At 39.8% G+C, this 15,640-nt stretch overlaps 2 protein-coding genes across 2 annotated transcripts; both read right to left on the reverse strand.

The window, feature by feature from the left end:
- Positions 1-2,995: 2,995 nt before the first annotated feature.
- LOC145350071 (homeobox protein Hox-D1-like) lies at positions 2,996-5,481 on the reverse strand. The gene is made up of 2 exons (XM_080198931.1): positions 4,590-5,481; positions 2,996-4,155 (listed from the first exon to the last, which is right to left on the reverse strand). The coding sequence occupies exons 1-2, from the start codon at positions 5,224-5,226 to the stop codon at positions 3,800-3,802; spliced, it is 993 nt and encodes a 330-aa protein (XP_080055057.1). The 5' UTR covers positions 5,227-5,481; the 3' UTR covers positions 2,996-3,799.
- A 6,315-nt stretch (positions 5,482-11,796) lies between these two features.
- LOC145350070 (homeobox protein Hox-A2-like) lies at positions 11,797-13,487 on the reverse strand. Its single transcript, XM_080198929.1, has 2 exons — positions 13,001-13,487; positions 11,797-12,611 (listed from the first exon to the last, which is right to left on the reverse strand). The coding sequence occupies exons 1-2, from the start codon at positions 13,344-13,346 to the stop codon at positions 11,863-11,865; spliced, it is 1,095 nt and encodes a 364-aa protein (XP_080055055.1). The 5' UTR covers positions 13,347-13,487; the 3' UTR covers positions 11,797-11,862.
- Positions 13,488-15,640: the final 2,153 nt, after the last annotated feature.

A 15,640-nucleotide genomic window follows, 5' to 3' on the forward strand; every position in this document is an offset into this window, starting at 1 on the left:
AGGGTAAACTGATAAAGTTTAAACAAAACGGAGAATGATGTTTCCTGCTCCAAGATATATATGCCCATACGTATAATATAATCTGTGTTTTAAAGAGTCTGTCATCTGTGGCTCGAACAACCTAGTTAGTTTTTCAATGCACTTATCTTTCGGGCAGCGGTTAGTTCAGTTGGTTAACGGTACATGGGTCAGATTAATATCAACAGCACGGAGATCGAACCCCATTCCAGCTCCTCATCCTACCCATTAGTAAAAATCACAGCAAATTGCTCAAGCAGACGAACATTATATATTGAAAAAGAAAAATGTTGTAGGGAACAAACAGCAGAATAAACGGTGCCAGGGAATAGCCCATCAATGGTACGCCCTTCTTGTTTGCCATGAACACCGTGGACCAGTGGCATATTAATTGTGCGTCAGTCATAAAGCAACATTAAATATTCATTTATGCAGTACTACAATGAACTTTGACCTTTAAAGCTTATCTAAAGATAAGATGTGCACATTACATTAATGTATGCATTCACAAGTTAAAACAAATTGGTGGGGAAACGACAAACATATATTTCATGCCTGTTATTGAAATATCTGTACACATATATTGATCGCAACAGAAATGGATAAAGATTAAAGATCGATCTCGATCGTTTTGCTTTCTCATGAACTTTGAGTGAACCTGGCGCTTGGGGGTGGGATCGGTGGGATGCCTGCTGTGGTTCACCCTTCTACAACCCCTTTCAGGCAGAGTAAATATTGAATAGTCCTTCCGCTCTGGGCAGAAATAAAACTGGATATCAAACAAGTGCAAACGACTATTGTGACCCTTACAATGCAGTCACAGTTACGAACAGTTTTCGTATTGTGCTAATAAAATCCCTGGCATCCCCCACCTCTTCAGGGGCTTTGGGGGAATAATCAGGACTGGGATCAGAGGTATGATAACATAAAAGCGAACAATAGGCGCCTAACAGCAAGAGACAAGACAAAGAGCCTGCAAGTTTATAACATGCAATCGCGCCAGGATATGCCATTTCCCGGGGCGTAACCAAGCATTACTTATTCAGACTCTCAAAAAATATCACATTTTAAACCCACTCTTCTGGCCTGCGTGAAGCATGTGCCTCTGCCTAAAAGCAAAATAGACATTATGTGCAATTAGGTTTCAGATAAAACACGTCTTTCTGGGCACAGTAGAGCTCGGAGATTGCCCATTGCGAGCCACCATCAAAGCATTGCGGATTCCATATCAAAGATCCCCGTGCTGATTCCCAAGGAGATCATTGTAAATTTTACGACTTGAGCAGTTCTTTGAAATGCCGCTTCTCAGGGGCCGCTGTGTGTTATTTTAGTGCAACTGTAATTAACACCAAGTTGTTAAGGCCAAATGGTCGAAATGTTTGAGAGAAAAATATAGGCATGTTCATTTGTGCCTTATACAACATGTGGTCGAAGTATGCACTGACATTTTGAGTGTGATTCACCAGTTTGCATTCATACACAATTACAGAAAAGCAAAATTCAAGATTGAAGAGTTTTATGTTCAGTTATTACAGTGATTAGGTTTCCTTGCCTCACAAAAAACGCTGCAGCTCAATTTTTAAACAAACATTCCAGCAAAGCCTAAAGATGGGATTGTGTATATATTTAAAATGTTTAATCATAACCGGGCCATCTAAAGCCTGTTTCAACTTGGTATACAGATTTACTTTGCCCAAGTTTAATCCTACAATCGCTCCTACATGACACAGTGACCTCGCTTCAAAAGTATTTTATTGGCTGTAAAACTCTTTGAGGCGTCCTGAAGTCATAAAATGCGTTAAATACAAACACGTTCTCTTTGCCTTCCCTTTGAGTAGCCTGAACTACGGCATCAATTTCACACCGGTGCATAGTCTCAATTTCAGGTAATGCCAAACATATCAATGAACCAGTAAATGGTTGCTCGAAATTCCTACTAACATCCTAGGGGGAAAAAAAGGATGATTTGTACCAAAATTTCTATGGGCTAATTACATCGCTATGCTAACTTTAAGGACTCAACGAATCTTGAATCAGTACAAAAATCAAGTTCGGGTCTTGAATCACTGCAACAGTCAGCTTGAAGTGTAGTTATAGACCTTTAAGCAGCATTATGCACAACACGTCGCTACGAATTATAATTCGAAAATAATTGTGACATGTTAACATGGAAACAGTAATTGTAAACTGATGTTACGATTTTGACAAATGCTGTATTGTTTGTGAAAAACAAGCAATATGTTATTTTTTATATTTTTGTTTTAATAGAATGCTGAAGATTTTTTCCCGAAAGTTCCCACCGTCACTGTTGGACTTACATTCTCCTAACCAATACTAGTGAGAGGTAACTTGTGTTTAAAGCTGCGTGGCATAGCCATTCAGTTCATCAGCCGATTCATGGAAACCAATTCAAACGAGCATACTAGTCTCAAATGATGTTCAATTGATTTGGAAATTGAAATGATGTTTTCCCTCTTGCATTCATCATTAGGTCGGAAGTTGCTGAGCGAAGATGTTTAATCCAAGTGGACTCATCATAACTTGTTAACAATGCAAAGACCCGCTTCTTCCCTGAGAAGGGAGAACTATCACTAAATACATTTTTTCAAAAATGGCTTAGATTCAACTGAAGTTACTAACAGAAATAACCGTAAAAGATAAATGTTAAAGTCTCTTATTTCAACTGCAGATAACCACTCGCATTTTAATAACAGAATCGTAAAATCACTGATTGTGCTGAAATGGTGTTAACTAATCAAGATTTATCTGAAAGTGGGAGACAATGGCCTTCTTGTTTATTTTATGTATCAGTGCATAAAATTCACTGAGTCACACATTTTGGTTCATATTTGCATTAAACTGGAGATTGTTGCCTTCACGTACTTTCCAGATTAAAGTGGATGTCTTGGTCGAACCCTGAAATCCAATTCAAAGCTGCACTCAACAGAAAATTCGAGAGGTTTGAAAGCATTACATGTGTTGTGATATATTTTATTTCACAGCCTTTGCATGTTCCTACCATTGAGCATTATAATTGTACAGTGGCAGTAACTACAGCTGATAAACAGTTTCCGATAAAGAATGGATTAAATTATAAGCTTTTAAGTCAATTCGCAATAGAGCAGAATACATCATGACGAGTCTTTAATATACAATGGTTAAGTATCACAGAGGTAGAGTAGCCAAGTAACATAATACTAAGGAAAGAATGCTAGATAGGCACAGTGTTACATAGCAGCAACCACAATCTTTCAACCTGAGGCATAATTGTGCAAACTTCACTCATTGAGGAGTTACGTCGAACATGCTACGTTACATTCGTCAATGTCATCGCACATAAATCAATAAAAAATACAGTACATGTAAACAATTCCTTTTACGCAAGTAAGAGTTTCAGCAAGGCAGTTCAGAGCAAAAACCTGGTAAATTGGGGCAGTTTGTTGTTGTTGAGACTTTGTTTACAAAGCCTTACACACTGCCTGTGCAAACGTGTTAAGAAAAGAAATACACTTCACACTACTTGAGGTGACACATTTTGTTTAGCCTTCTCACTTTAACTGTGTTTATGTTGCTACACATTGCAGGTCAAAGTGGAAACTTTGGCCAATCCATCTGGAGTCCATTTCAATATGTTACTGAGTTTTAAACCACCCCAAACCAATATATTCAAACAATCGAGTCTGCATCTCTTGATCGAATAAAAGTGAACACTTTGGTCATGTTCTAAATGATTGCGATATTTTCCGCCAAAAAAACGTTGAAAGTTAAGGCCTCAGGAGAGTTACTTCTGCTCAACAAAGTTTGGAGTTTCTGACGAGCTCTTTGTGGGTGGGGAAGGTAAAGGCGAGGTAGTGTCCGAGCTTTCTGCGGATGCTGAATCCTGACTACAGTTCACAGAAGCCACATTGGCCAGAAAACCTTCTCTCTCCCTCTTCTTCTGTTTCATTCTTCTGTTCTGGAACCAGATCTTCACTTGGGTTTCACTCAGTTGTAACGCGTTTGCTATTTCCACACGTCTGGCTCGCGTTAGGTATTTGTTAAAATGGAATTCCTTCTCCAGCTCCGTCAGCTGTTTGGTGGTGAAATTTGTACGCGCTGCGCTCGGAGGGCTGAGGACTCCATAGTCAGTCGTTTTAGCTACAAAATGACATAGTTAGGCAGTTATAGTTAGGCAGAGTATTCCAGTGGAAGACATAGAGTTAGTAAGCTAATTTATTTCACAGTGCCACTTATTTCCCCATCTCCCACCCCCGAAAGTGTTATTGAAAACGATTCCATTCTCAGTGTCATTGCTCCAGCACAATTAATGGCAATGATATGAGCCGGAATTGGCGGAGCGGGGGGGGGGGGGCGGATTGTGTGCAGGAGGCGAAACGATTGGAACAGCGGTGCACTTCACCCTTAAGGGTCACTTCATCTCAATAAATTGACACTGTCAATGAAAGGGTTAATACAGAATTAATGCTTTGAACGAATCTTACTGAAGGCCAATAAACTGCAGCAGCCTTTATACATACGTACAATATATATTCTGCACTTTCAGCTCCAGGTTTCCGAGATAATTGACTGACCTGCTTTGGGAGGGTTTCGCTTCACTTTCATCCACTCGAAGGTATTGGCTGTGCTGAGTTTCTGTGCTGTGGGAGACTCCGACCTACGGTAACCACCCTGACACGTCGACAGGCTCTGATAATGCCCGGGATAAAAGTTTGGGAACTCCTTGCCAAAGGTTTGATTTTGTTCCGGCTCCCCAAACAGATTGCTGTATTGGTGCTGGCGCGCAGTGAGCGGAAAAGACGCGCTTCCTGAGTAAACAGAGGTGGTGTATGGGATAAGTTCGCCAGTGTCATCCTGTTCCTGGTTAGCAGCGTAAGGAAAGTCATAACCGACATTGCTCTGAGGTAAGAAGTTAATATCTATGGATGCAGAGGAGTCATCGGGAAGTTCGAGGGTGGCAGGTACCGGCTGATGGAGGTGTTGATGACTGGGAGATGGATTACCTACCGATTCATTTGAAACACAGCGACCTTGTCCGGGGCACTGCTGCAGGGAGACTGCTGGAGAGTTACTGTGACAAAACTTTGGCGAAAAGGTCAAAATGTCTGCACTGGGAATGTATTCTAGGTAAGAGTTCATTCTTCCAATGATGGGCTGGAGCAGAATGGGCTGTTTAGCTGTAGCTGATAGCTGTCTATCCCTGATCACCATAGCAGATCCTTCACTTCCTTCGCAAAGGAAGTAAATATTCCTAATATAGAGCAAGGAAGTCACGTGGTTGTGTCCATCCAATCACTGCAGTCTCAGTCAGCGCTATTCCATGGCGTCCGGAGCTTTTCGCTCAGCCGCCGAGGGGAGTGGGTGCTGCAATGCTCTCACCGTCTATTAACATCACATCATCAGCACAGTTAGCAGAGGCGTTCGCTAACCTTACTCACACTGCGGACCATCCTCCGAAAGCCCGTCCTAAGGTAAGATATCCCTTTCCGTGCTGCAGAGTAAGGAGGTCTGAGTTGTGTGATGGTGGCGCTGACTGTAAAGGCTCACAGTCTGCTGTCAGCAGTCTCGGCGATTCTATGATGCAGTGATCATCGAATGAGGCTACAAGGTGACTTAAGTGTTTCCTGGCCTTGACGATCGTCACAGCAACAGCAAATCCATAATGGAGAGAGCGCGCGAAAGGATAAAGCAAACGGCTATTTACCTGATTTCTGTAGTTGAATTCACGGCCCTGCTCCTGTCCCTCCCTCGGTGTAGTGTAGAGTTTATAGAATAACCCAAGTAAACGTCTACTGTAATTACCTTCTCAGAAGTGCTAATTTCTCCGGAAGTAACATTAACCGACAGAATAATCATGTCCATAAGGAGTTTCACAACGTGAGATGTTTGTGACGTTTTGAACTGTTTAGCAAACATGTGAAGTGCGACTGCTTGTCCCGCGTGCAGGTGATTTTACAAATGTTAGCACTAAGACCTATTCAATGTTGTTAAAACAAGTAGAACACGCGGATAGTCCTCTTGACAGAGTAGAAAGCTTCCTCGCGCCTCAATCGGCACCCTGTCAATTATCATTAATAGCAAAGAACGTCATAACATTCCGTAAATGTTTTTAAAGTGATCAACATTATTAAACTAACTATAACTGAAAAGGCTGAAGTCAAAGGTAAGATATTCTATGTTAACGCCAATGAGTTGTTTCTTTCACTCCCCAGCATTGGCCCTTGCTAATTCTAAATTCGCTTTCTGCCCTGCTCGTTCTGTGCTGTAGGAAATGTTTAACGTACGTTAAAAATGAATTGAAACACAGATCAAATGAAATGTTAGAAAAATAAGTTCCCAAATTGCACTGTCGAACAATTGCAATCGTTCCGGTAAATCGATAAATCAATTTAAATATTTTGATTTATTTAGTTAATGTGTTACTAAATATTATTTCATCGTGGTATACTTCCGTGATAGCAGCCGAGTTAGAGTCATTTATCTGTCAAAACACTCACTGGCGAAACTCTAACTCAGTCAGTTGATCTGTTTTGAGTAAAGCACGTGAAGACTTGCTCTTTTTAATCGCCAGGGGCAGTGTGCAGTCTAATTCAAATGAGCAGCTTGTTAGGTGCCGTATCATTACCTCGTGCATATGTTAAAACATAGCATTAGAGTAGTTTGAAATAAATTTATTCAATCATAGAACGGATTGAAAATATATATTCTGTATGTAGTATTCGAAATCTAAAATCTATATCTACAACACAGTATGCCTGTTCTTTCGATGTTTGATTATCACTTTCGGCGTTTCTAATCGAAATCCTGCTGCTCCAGTTCGATTTTTAAGTGGGCATCAACCGAGCTTGCACCCTCTCTCTTGTGTTCCCTTGCAATTGAATCTTGAGTAATAATGTTTGTGTTGCTGCTCTCCTGCTCGAGTCAAAGGTACATCTTATCAAAGCCCTTCTCATCCATTTTGCGGTCAGCATGCTGAATCTGATCGTGAAAAGCCGTGTTATGTATAATGCAGAAGGAAGTGAGTTTGCGGGCTTTGAAAGCATACACTGGGTTTGCAAATGGCTAAAATTTCCGCATAGCTAATTCAACACTGCATCCCGCCTTCTCATTTGCATTGCCGTTGTCTTTGGGTGTTTTGCTAACATATCTTTGCAGTTTTACTTTGAAGGATATATGCAGCATTATAAGTATAAATCTCTCTTTTCCTAATAAGGTGTTAACAGCAGTATGTGATGAATATATTGGGCATTATTCAAATTAAATATTTCAAAAATCCCAATATTTAGGCCTTTTCGTTGTGTTTCTCAAAAGCAGATTTTTTTTAAAAAGTGCAGAACTTTGTTTCTAACTATTTAGCGTTTACTTTTCTCCATTGAAATCGGATGCTGATCATTGGTGGGCGTTTAATTGAGCGCTCGGCTGGAACAGTCATCCACAGCAAGTTCACTTACGTTGCTATCGCACTCAAAATATAGGTCTGTGCAGGGAGTAAAAAAAAGTGCTCAAAGTTGAGATGGTCATTTCCGAACATGTGCATGCTTGAACAAACGTGCTGCAATTCTTAATCGGAAAGATCGAATATTTTTTCCAATTATCATTGTTGTTTGCTGACGTGGAATTTAGAAATATAAAATCAACTCATTCCGAGTTCCAAAGTTTCTTCTGAGGTTCACATGTTCCATATCAAAATAATAAAGGAAGTTAATTGGAATGTTGCTTTCTTTTGACAGCTACAGACAATACTTCTTTGCAATCTTGACTAATTACTTAAATGAACATAAGCAGTCATGTGAATGCGTGTTTAATTTTCAGCGCACTTAAGTATAGTTTTGTAAAGAGTGAATGGTGACAGACCCACATATTTACTTCTCTAAACACTTAACTATTCTTTATAAAAAGCAGTTCGACCAATCTATTTCTGGAGTTCCTCTAGTTGCATCTAGTTGCCACCAATTCTGCAACTAGATCAGCTGATTCAGACAGCTTGGCGGCGGGGGTGGGGGTGAGGCGGCAATAACTGAAGAATGCACTGTCAGTTAGAGACAGGCTTGCAGAAGGTGCGGATTCACTGCAGTAGCGTGTGAAAATATTCCCAAATCTGTGTGAGCTTCTGGATTTGAAAGAGACGGCATTTTCCTCATATTCACAATCAAAACTTATCTGTTTACTTCGTGTTAGACCGCCACGAGTCTGGAGCAAAAAGGGATAGAGACATCCTGGCAATAGGCGACTAATGATTCGGGTCTAGTAAACATCAGGATTATTCTGTTACTTGGAATTGCTTTTTGCAATAACCAATTTTATACGCTTCTCTGATTAAACCCTCAATTTTCGCGAGGTTAGTTTTTATCTTAAGCCTGTAGCATATAAGAATGTACGTGTGAGTGTGGGGAAGGGGTGGGGTTGTGGTGGTGATGATGTTGATGGTGGTGCACTTCGATCTCTAGAGATAAAAAGGGAGGTCTCGAAATTAAATAGCCAGGCAAGTAGCAGGGTTGCTTTGCATTTTGCAACTTGTCAGGAATCCCAGGATTGTCGTTGAACTAACTTCTCTATCGCTTGATTTTTGTGGGAACTGCGGTTAACCATTCTAAATTTGCAAATAAGGCTGCACCTTAAGGCATCAAGTGTGGGTTACATTCCAAGAATGACAGCCATTGCACTAGACCTACCGTGCTAGCAACTATATTAGCTCTCCATTAACTGTTCTGTGAATTGACAAGAGGAAATATGGGGTTGTAAATAAAATATAATGTACGGGGTTTTATACATTAGGGATTCCTATGAAAACACATCTATTAGTGACATGTTTTAGAAGGTTAACGTAAGTGACCCAATACCACAAATGCAGTCATACATGACAATAATTTAAGCACACATAGCATACTCAGCTGAGCCAAGATTTCTGGTGCCCTTGAAACGTTTTACCCTCTTTAACGAGCAGTAACGAGGGATCGCAGTTAGACGCCAGATTTCTCGAAGGTTAGTCATACAGGAGGTTTCGTCTGTGGTGTGATTAGACTGGCGTGTGATTCGCTTTTGCATTTGTCCGCTTTGGCAGCGGTTGCTGGAGGGATCCCAGCTGGCCCGGGCTTGCTTTAAAGGAGGAGGAACTGCTGTCGAGGGAAAAGTGCAGATTTCATGATTGATGAACTCTTAACAATACCCCACTGACAGCTATGCATCGAGACAGAGCTGCAAGTCTTTCAGCAGAACTCCTTATGTGTTTGTGCGTTGTTTCAAATTCCAAATTAGCCTTCCTTTTTATTTACAATTGCACGTTTAGAGCCATTATTTTTGCAGAACAAACGGAAATATTAGCTGTAAATATAGCAGACAGTTGCCCAACATAAAAATGAAATATAATGACTGATTTTGCCGTCACGTGATCCTTTCCTCACGGGTTCGTGGAGAATTGCTGTTTATTATTGGAAACATGAAAAAACAAAACTCGCCCTATTTTAGGGCGGGATGCTTCATTTTTTTTGGAAAACGTACAATGTGTTGTACTGTTAGTGGAAGCATAAACTTCATAATTTATGCAGGGTCAAAATGTCACTTGTTACTGCGATTGAGTTTTGCTGGCATGAGCTCACTAGAGTGGAACCATCACACAACACATTCATGAAGAAAAAACTAAATGAGCTTATAACTAATTAGACCGGCCTTAGTATGTAGAGGGAACGCTGTATGAAGTCCAACTACTATAGATATGTCTACAGAAAAGTTTTCATCCCATCCGAAAGTGAAATTCGGAATTACTTGCAGAGGTTTAGCAATTTGACCTGCACTCATAGTTCTAAAGGTATATAATGAACGAATATTCGGAACTAACTGCATTTACGACCTTCTTGTAAATGTCAGAATCTAATCACCACATTCCCTTTGGAACTTTAATATAATGACAGTTGATACTACAATTTGAAAACGACCTACCATTGATCATTAAACGCATGGCCGTGTCTCACTTGAATAAAGCAGACACTTTAGTTTAGAATGTGCACACACTTTTTTTTCTGGAAATTAAATACACGAAAGTAAGAATGTCAAAAAATTAAATATTTATTGGACATTACAAATGTGGACGGTGGGCGTTTAGAAGCACATCCTCCTTGTCTGAGACAGCCTACCTGGTTTGTTAACAAACATTGCGTGGGTTGGTTCAGGATTCAGAAGCGGCTTATTTTTCTAAGTAGTGCGCTATTCTTTGCCCTACTGACGCTGCAGGAAGACTTTTGGAAAGCACGTGTGTTCCCCCTTCTGAAACAGAAAGATAAATTGCCCCTTGCCTTCGAAGTAACTGGTGAATTTCTAGCTTATATTGTGATGCATGTTGTTTCTCCTCAATAGCATGCTCAATAGATTTAATCGCTGAAGTTGATAGATACTACGAGTATATGTTTTTAAAAATACAGAAACTTTTAGATTAAATTTCTGGCAATTGTTCAACAGGACAGATCTTATTCAGCAATTACTTATTACATGGGACTATATCCCCTTGCTACATTAATTCTTTACTCATTCAGATTGTTTTGGGTGGAGAAATGCTTATTATTTTAAAATATCAATATGACTCCCACCAGCATCACTGCTGTACATGTTTTAAATATATTTAGGCAAGTTGGATGTGCGTTATTTGACGGAGAATTTTACACAGACATCCTACCTAAAGGTAATGGAGTAGTGTTGGGTCTTAAACATATTCGTTTTTAAAGCCACAAAATGGTGATAAACTATTGTGAACCTCTGAGTAAAATCCAAAGGGGAATGAAATCCTAAACAACATGTTTCAATCGACTATCATTTCTTTATCTTCTACAATTTCTGATTTGGTTATGATATTGCATCTTCCTGGTTGGAATGCTAGAAGTTCAGTGTCGAGATCTTGTCTATTCCGCCTCTCCTAAATAGGATATCAATGCATTAATTTATTCAGCTCCCACATTTGGTCCCGTCGAACAAAATGGCGTCTTTCATAGGTTGAAACCCCAGCCGGACTATGGCAGCCATCGGTAGCTTATTGTTAGCATCGGTTTTTTTTGTAATTCTGTAGTAACTGAGTTTGTGAATAAATATCAGCCCAGTTAGCTTCCCTTTCGGTTTTCATAGCAGCTCAATAAAAATGTGAAGTGACCTTAGTATTTAAATTTGAATTGGGGTCCATGCTGTGACTTGAGGAATCTAACTCAACAGAACTAGATTTTCTTAAAGCATTAAACATTTTAAGGGAGAAACCACGGAAAATTGTCCATAACCTATTAGCCATGTATTTTCCATAGCAACCAATATTTCGCCTACAAATAACTACATTTTAAACGTAGGCAATTGGTTTTATTCAGTCACAGCACTGTTATTACTTACCTCGTTTGGTTGCTGATTACATTTTTGTCTTATTTTCTAGGATTATCGCTGATTGGAACTTTGGACTAAGGCAGTTCGACTATTAAACTGAGAGAAATCAGCAGTGTCGGGATAGACATATTCACCTCCAATATATTCTATTCACCTCTTGCATATTTTCATGTTAATTCTTTTTTATTCAAAGCTATTATATAAATTGTATTTTAAAGATATGTATTTAGTTTTTGAAAATCTGCAGATATTTGAAATATTCACCTTATTTAAAATAAAATACTGAAAATACTTTTATTTCTTGCGCTACATTAAATTTGTTCAGAATTTGTTTCCTTTGATTGGTGACATAATGCAGACATGAGCAGGAGATCCATAACATCTGGGATCAAGAAGCTTGTGCTAAATGGCACGACCTTCCAGCCTGTTAATGCGGGTATTAGAAATATTAAGGAAATCAAGAATTCGGTATGTGTGCGTGAACTGGAAGTCGGTCTAAAACTGCAACTGCTGAAAATCGGTGGAGCTAAAATTGTCACTTAGAAAGTCAAACACGTTGGATGGAATAACTAATGTGTCCTCGTTTTCCAACAAAGAAAATTGAGGTAACTCTTCTATCAGATCTAGATGTGGTTCAATTGTAATTTTGTCTAAATCCTCCAAAGACGGGATGCTGAAACTCTCTGGACTGCCAGGACTTGTTCCAGCTGAGCAGTTTTTCAGCATAGGCATCAGGGAGTCAGTTTCATCTGAGTTCTGGGGAAAGTAGTGGCTGCGAGTCCCCTCAGTGCAGATCAGAGAAGTGCCAATAACACTGAACAGGTCGCTGCTGATATCACTCAACATATCTTGATGAGCAGAATCGCTCACCTCTCGCTCAGCAATCTTTTCGCTCTCTAGCGAATCCAAAGTTTTATTTACAGGTGTCTCAGCAAAACTTCTTGTGGAAATTCCACTCTGATTAGCGCTGTTAACAAATTGGCGCTTTGAATCAGCGTTTTGGCTTTGTTTGAATCGAGTTTGTCTTTTGTGCTTCATGCGCCTGTTCTGAAACCAGACTTTGACTTGCCTTTCTGTTAAATCGAGCAGAGCCGCGATTTCTACCCTCCGAGGTCTGCAGAGGTAACGATTGTAATGAAACTCCTTTTCCAGCTCCAACAGCTGAGTGTTTGTGTAAGTGGTTCGTAGTCTCCTGGAGCTGTCAAAAGGACTCCCGTTGTCCGGTTCATTAAGCTCTTCATTCTCTGTTGTAAAGAGGGAAAAGTTTGGATAAGTTATCACAAATCTTTCCAAATATAATCCAGCAACATAAAATGGCCGCCTCCGAGACACAAAAGGCTTCCAGCAGAAAATGGCCCAGCAGAGCAACAGAAAGATAATCCAGCTGTCTGCGGTTGGGTTGTGTGCAGGTTACTGATACCTACAGATTACGAGGAGTGTCCTAGACTTTAGTAGTCACTATTTACATTTTGGATATTGTTGGCATGTGAGCATTTTGCAGGTCTGACAGCTTTCAATCTATGGAACATGTTATTGCTTCAAAATTGAATCCCTTAAGAAAATACTCTCTGTACACTGTATATGACATACACAAAAAAAAACTAATAGTAAAGGAAAATATTATTGACCTGACCTTCGTTAGAAGAACAAGATGAGAATGATCCCGTCGCTGGCACATTTTTTTTCTTGTGGCTTTTCTTTTCTCTCATCCACGGATATTCCAGAGGTTTGTCCCCTAACGTGGCCCGACCAATGCCTTTTGAAGTGTGGGTTTTCCCATTTTGGTTTGTGTTACCATGGTCCAAGCTGCCGAAGCTCTGCTCAAAAGGAGGAGGAATCAGTGTCGAATGTGAAAGCGTCGAGTTCTTGATTGATGAACTTTGAAATGTCTCGCCAACAGGAGGAAAGGATGTCAGGCACTCGGCAAGCGATGGCTCACTATTGATAAAACCAACCTCTCTCTCAAACTCGTTGTTCATTTCTACCCGGGCAGAATCGTTTAGAAAATTGCCTATTTGATAGTTACCTTGAAAATATATATTTATAAAATGTACTGATTACAAACGCTAAGGGACTGTGCTATTATTAAACTATGTCTATTGAATACACAGACACGACGTTGAGATGAGGCTGATTTTATCGTCACATGATCGCCTTAACCAATGACAAGAGTGGAAAATAAGACTGGCTTTCTGAATGATTCTGAAATAAAATATATGAAGGTGTAGGTAGCGTTTTCCTGCCTTCTCCAGGCCATGTTATTATGTAAGGCAGTGCAGTCATTCCTAGAAAGTAGAAAATGTACAGTAAGTACTATTACAAAACATCCTGCATATCATAGTGGGTGGTTGTTTTGCTGAGAAGAAAAGAACACTCAAGTCTAGGTTTCTGCCTACAAATGTGTAGCGTGGAGTAATAAGCGACAAATCAATTAATCTTCGGAACTGTGACAATCATCGCAAGGCTCTTCAGTGTAGAAGAATGAACACAAGCTGTGGCTAAAGCAGCACCCTGGACAGTAGGAGCTGGCGGTGAGGCCCAATGCCAAATAGGACAGGATCATTTGCAGACACTTACTGCATTTCACCAGGAATATAAACAGATACTGTAAACACTTTCAACCCTCGCCCTCCTAAGGCTACCAGAAATAGTTTGAAAATGTACAATTTATTCGATATCTTTACACTCTGAACGAGTATAATCTAACTTTCTCCAAATGGATTAGCACGCCCTGCTTACAAATGATTCTTTGTTCATATGTTGTTTCTTGATCTCATAAGCACCCATAAGCCATTTACTTAAATATTTCTGAAGGAACGTTTCGCGGATTTTCCTTGATTGCAGATTTGTGAGTTATGAACTTTATACACTACGTAGCAGCGTTTGTAAGCCATTTGACATTTAAACCACGAAGGCTGCGCTCTCTATAATTTGTTATTGCCAGATTAGCTATCACAATATTTGCTAATATTTCTTCTGCTCACAAATATACAGAAATGCTTGAGAATAAAAAAAGGGTCAAAGCGAGTCGTTGCATTACTTTTTAAAAAATCTCCTCAGCTAGTGCTTGGTTTCTATCAAATTGTTGTGTGAGTGGGTGCTTTTTCTCCTCCTGTCTGCATGGAAAGACAATATTTTGCATTCTTTGACGTGTGGGTGGTGTACTAACAAAACAAGGCTGAGGATGTCTTTACGGCGTTGGCGTTAATAATGGGCACGTTTAAAATGACACGCCGAGGAGCTGTGTGTAGTGCATAAGAACTATACTGCATTCATATTGAACACATCCTTATCCTCAGATATTTTAAGATAAAGTAAAGCAAAGAAGTTTGCTCCGAAGGAGAACATTTTAAGTGCTGCACAACTTCTAAAATCATCCACATAAGGTTTGTTAGATTGTTGTCTTCGTCACACTGTTGGTGTTTTCAGATGTTCACATCCTATTTTCTTTAAATAAAGACATTATTTTTCGACGGACGGTGATATCTTTGTTGCCAGAAGGCTTTGATCGCTCTTGCTTTATTTGTCAAACAAAATGGCGCCGCATGTGTCGGTGCTGCGGGCTGCTGCTGTGGAGAGGCAGCAGCTAATGTCTGGGATCAGCTTCCATTCTCCCAGACACCTAATACTGGGGCATCCCGAACACCGTTTGCTGCATAATAATATTGACGCCTTCCTAAGATAACGGTAATAGATTGAGGCTCTTTTAAATATATTCCTATATTTTTCAGATAACATCTGTGGAAATCTTTACTAAATCCCTTTATTTGGATTGATTTGCTCTCTGTATATTTTGAAAAATCAAGCGGTTAACTTTTTCCTGAAATACGCATTAATAAAATTGTGACATAGGCCAGGGCTGCAAAGTGTTTAGGAAAATCAAAGCAAGTAGTAACTACGAAGTTTAGGTAAAGTAACGAAAACGTCTATGCTTGACTTTTATTTTTGTCTTGCTTTATTTATCTTTTGCTATCTGGCCACATTCCTTCTCGACCTAACCCCCACCCCCTCTTTCCCTTTGTTTCCTTCTTGTTATTTTGTGTGCCTGCCAGACACTTTAAAATTTCACGTGTTATTGCTGAACAAAATACAAAATCGTGGCAATGATTTTTCATGTTAATTTAGAATTCCATTGAAACATGCAACATATCGTTCTGCAAATGCCCAGTTTAACCCGAAAGCAGCTCGGCTGAACATCTCCACTGTATGGCTGCAGTCAGCTTGTCTTGCATTAATGAGAAGTGAGGAAACAAGATGGCGAAGCATAAAACCG

This window comes from Carcharhinus amblyrhynchos, chromosome 11 (assembly GCF_965287045.1).
Source record: "Carcharhinus amblyrhynchos chromosome 11, sCarAmb.v2.hapA, whole genome shotgun sequence".
Lineage (NCBI taxonomy): Eukaryota > Metazoa > Chordata > Chondrichthyes > Carcharhiniformes > Carcharhinidae > Carcharhinus > Carcharhinus amblyrhynchos.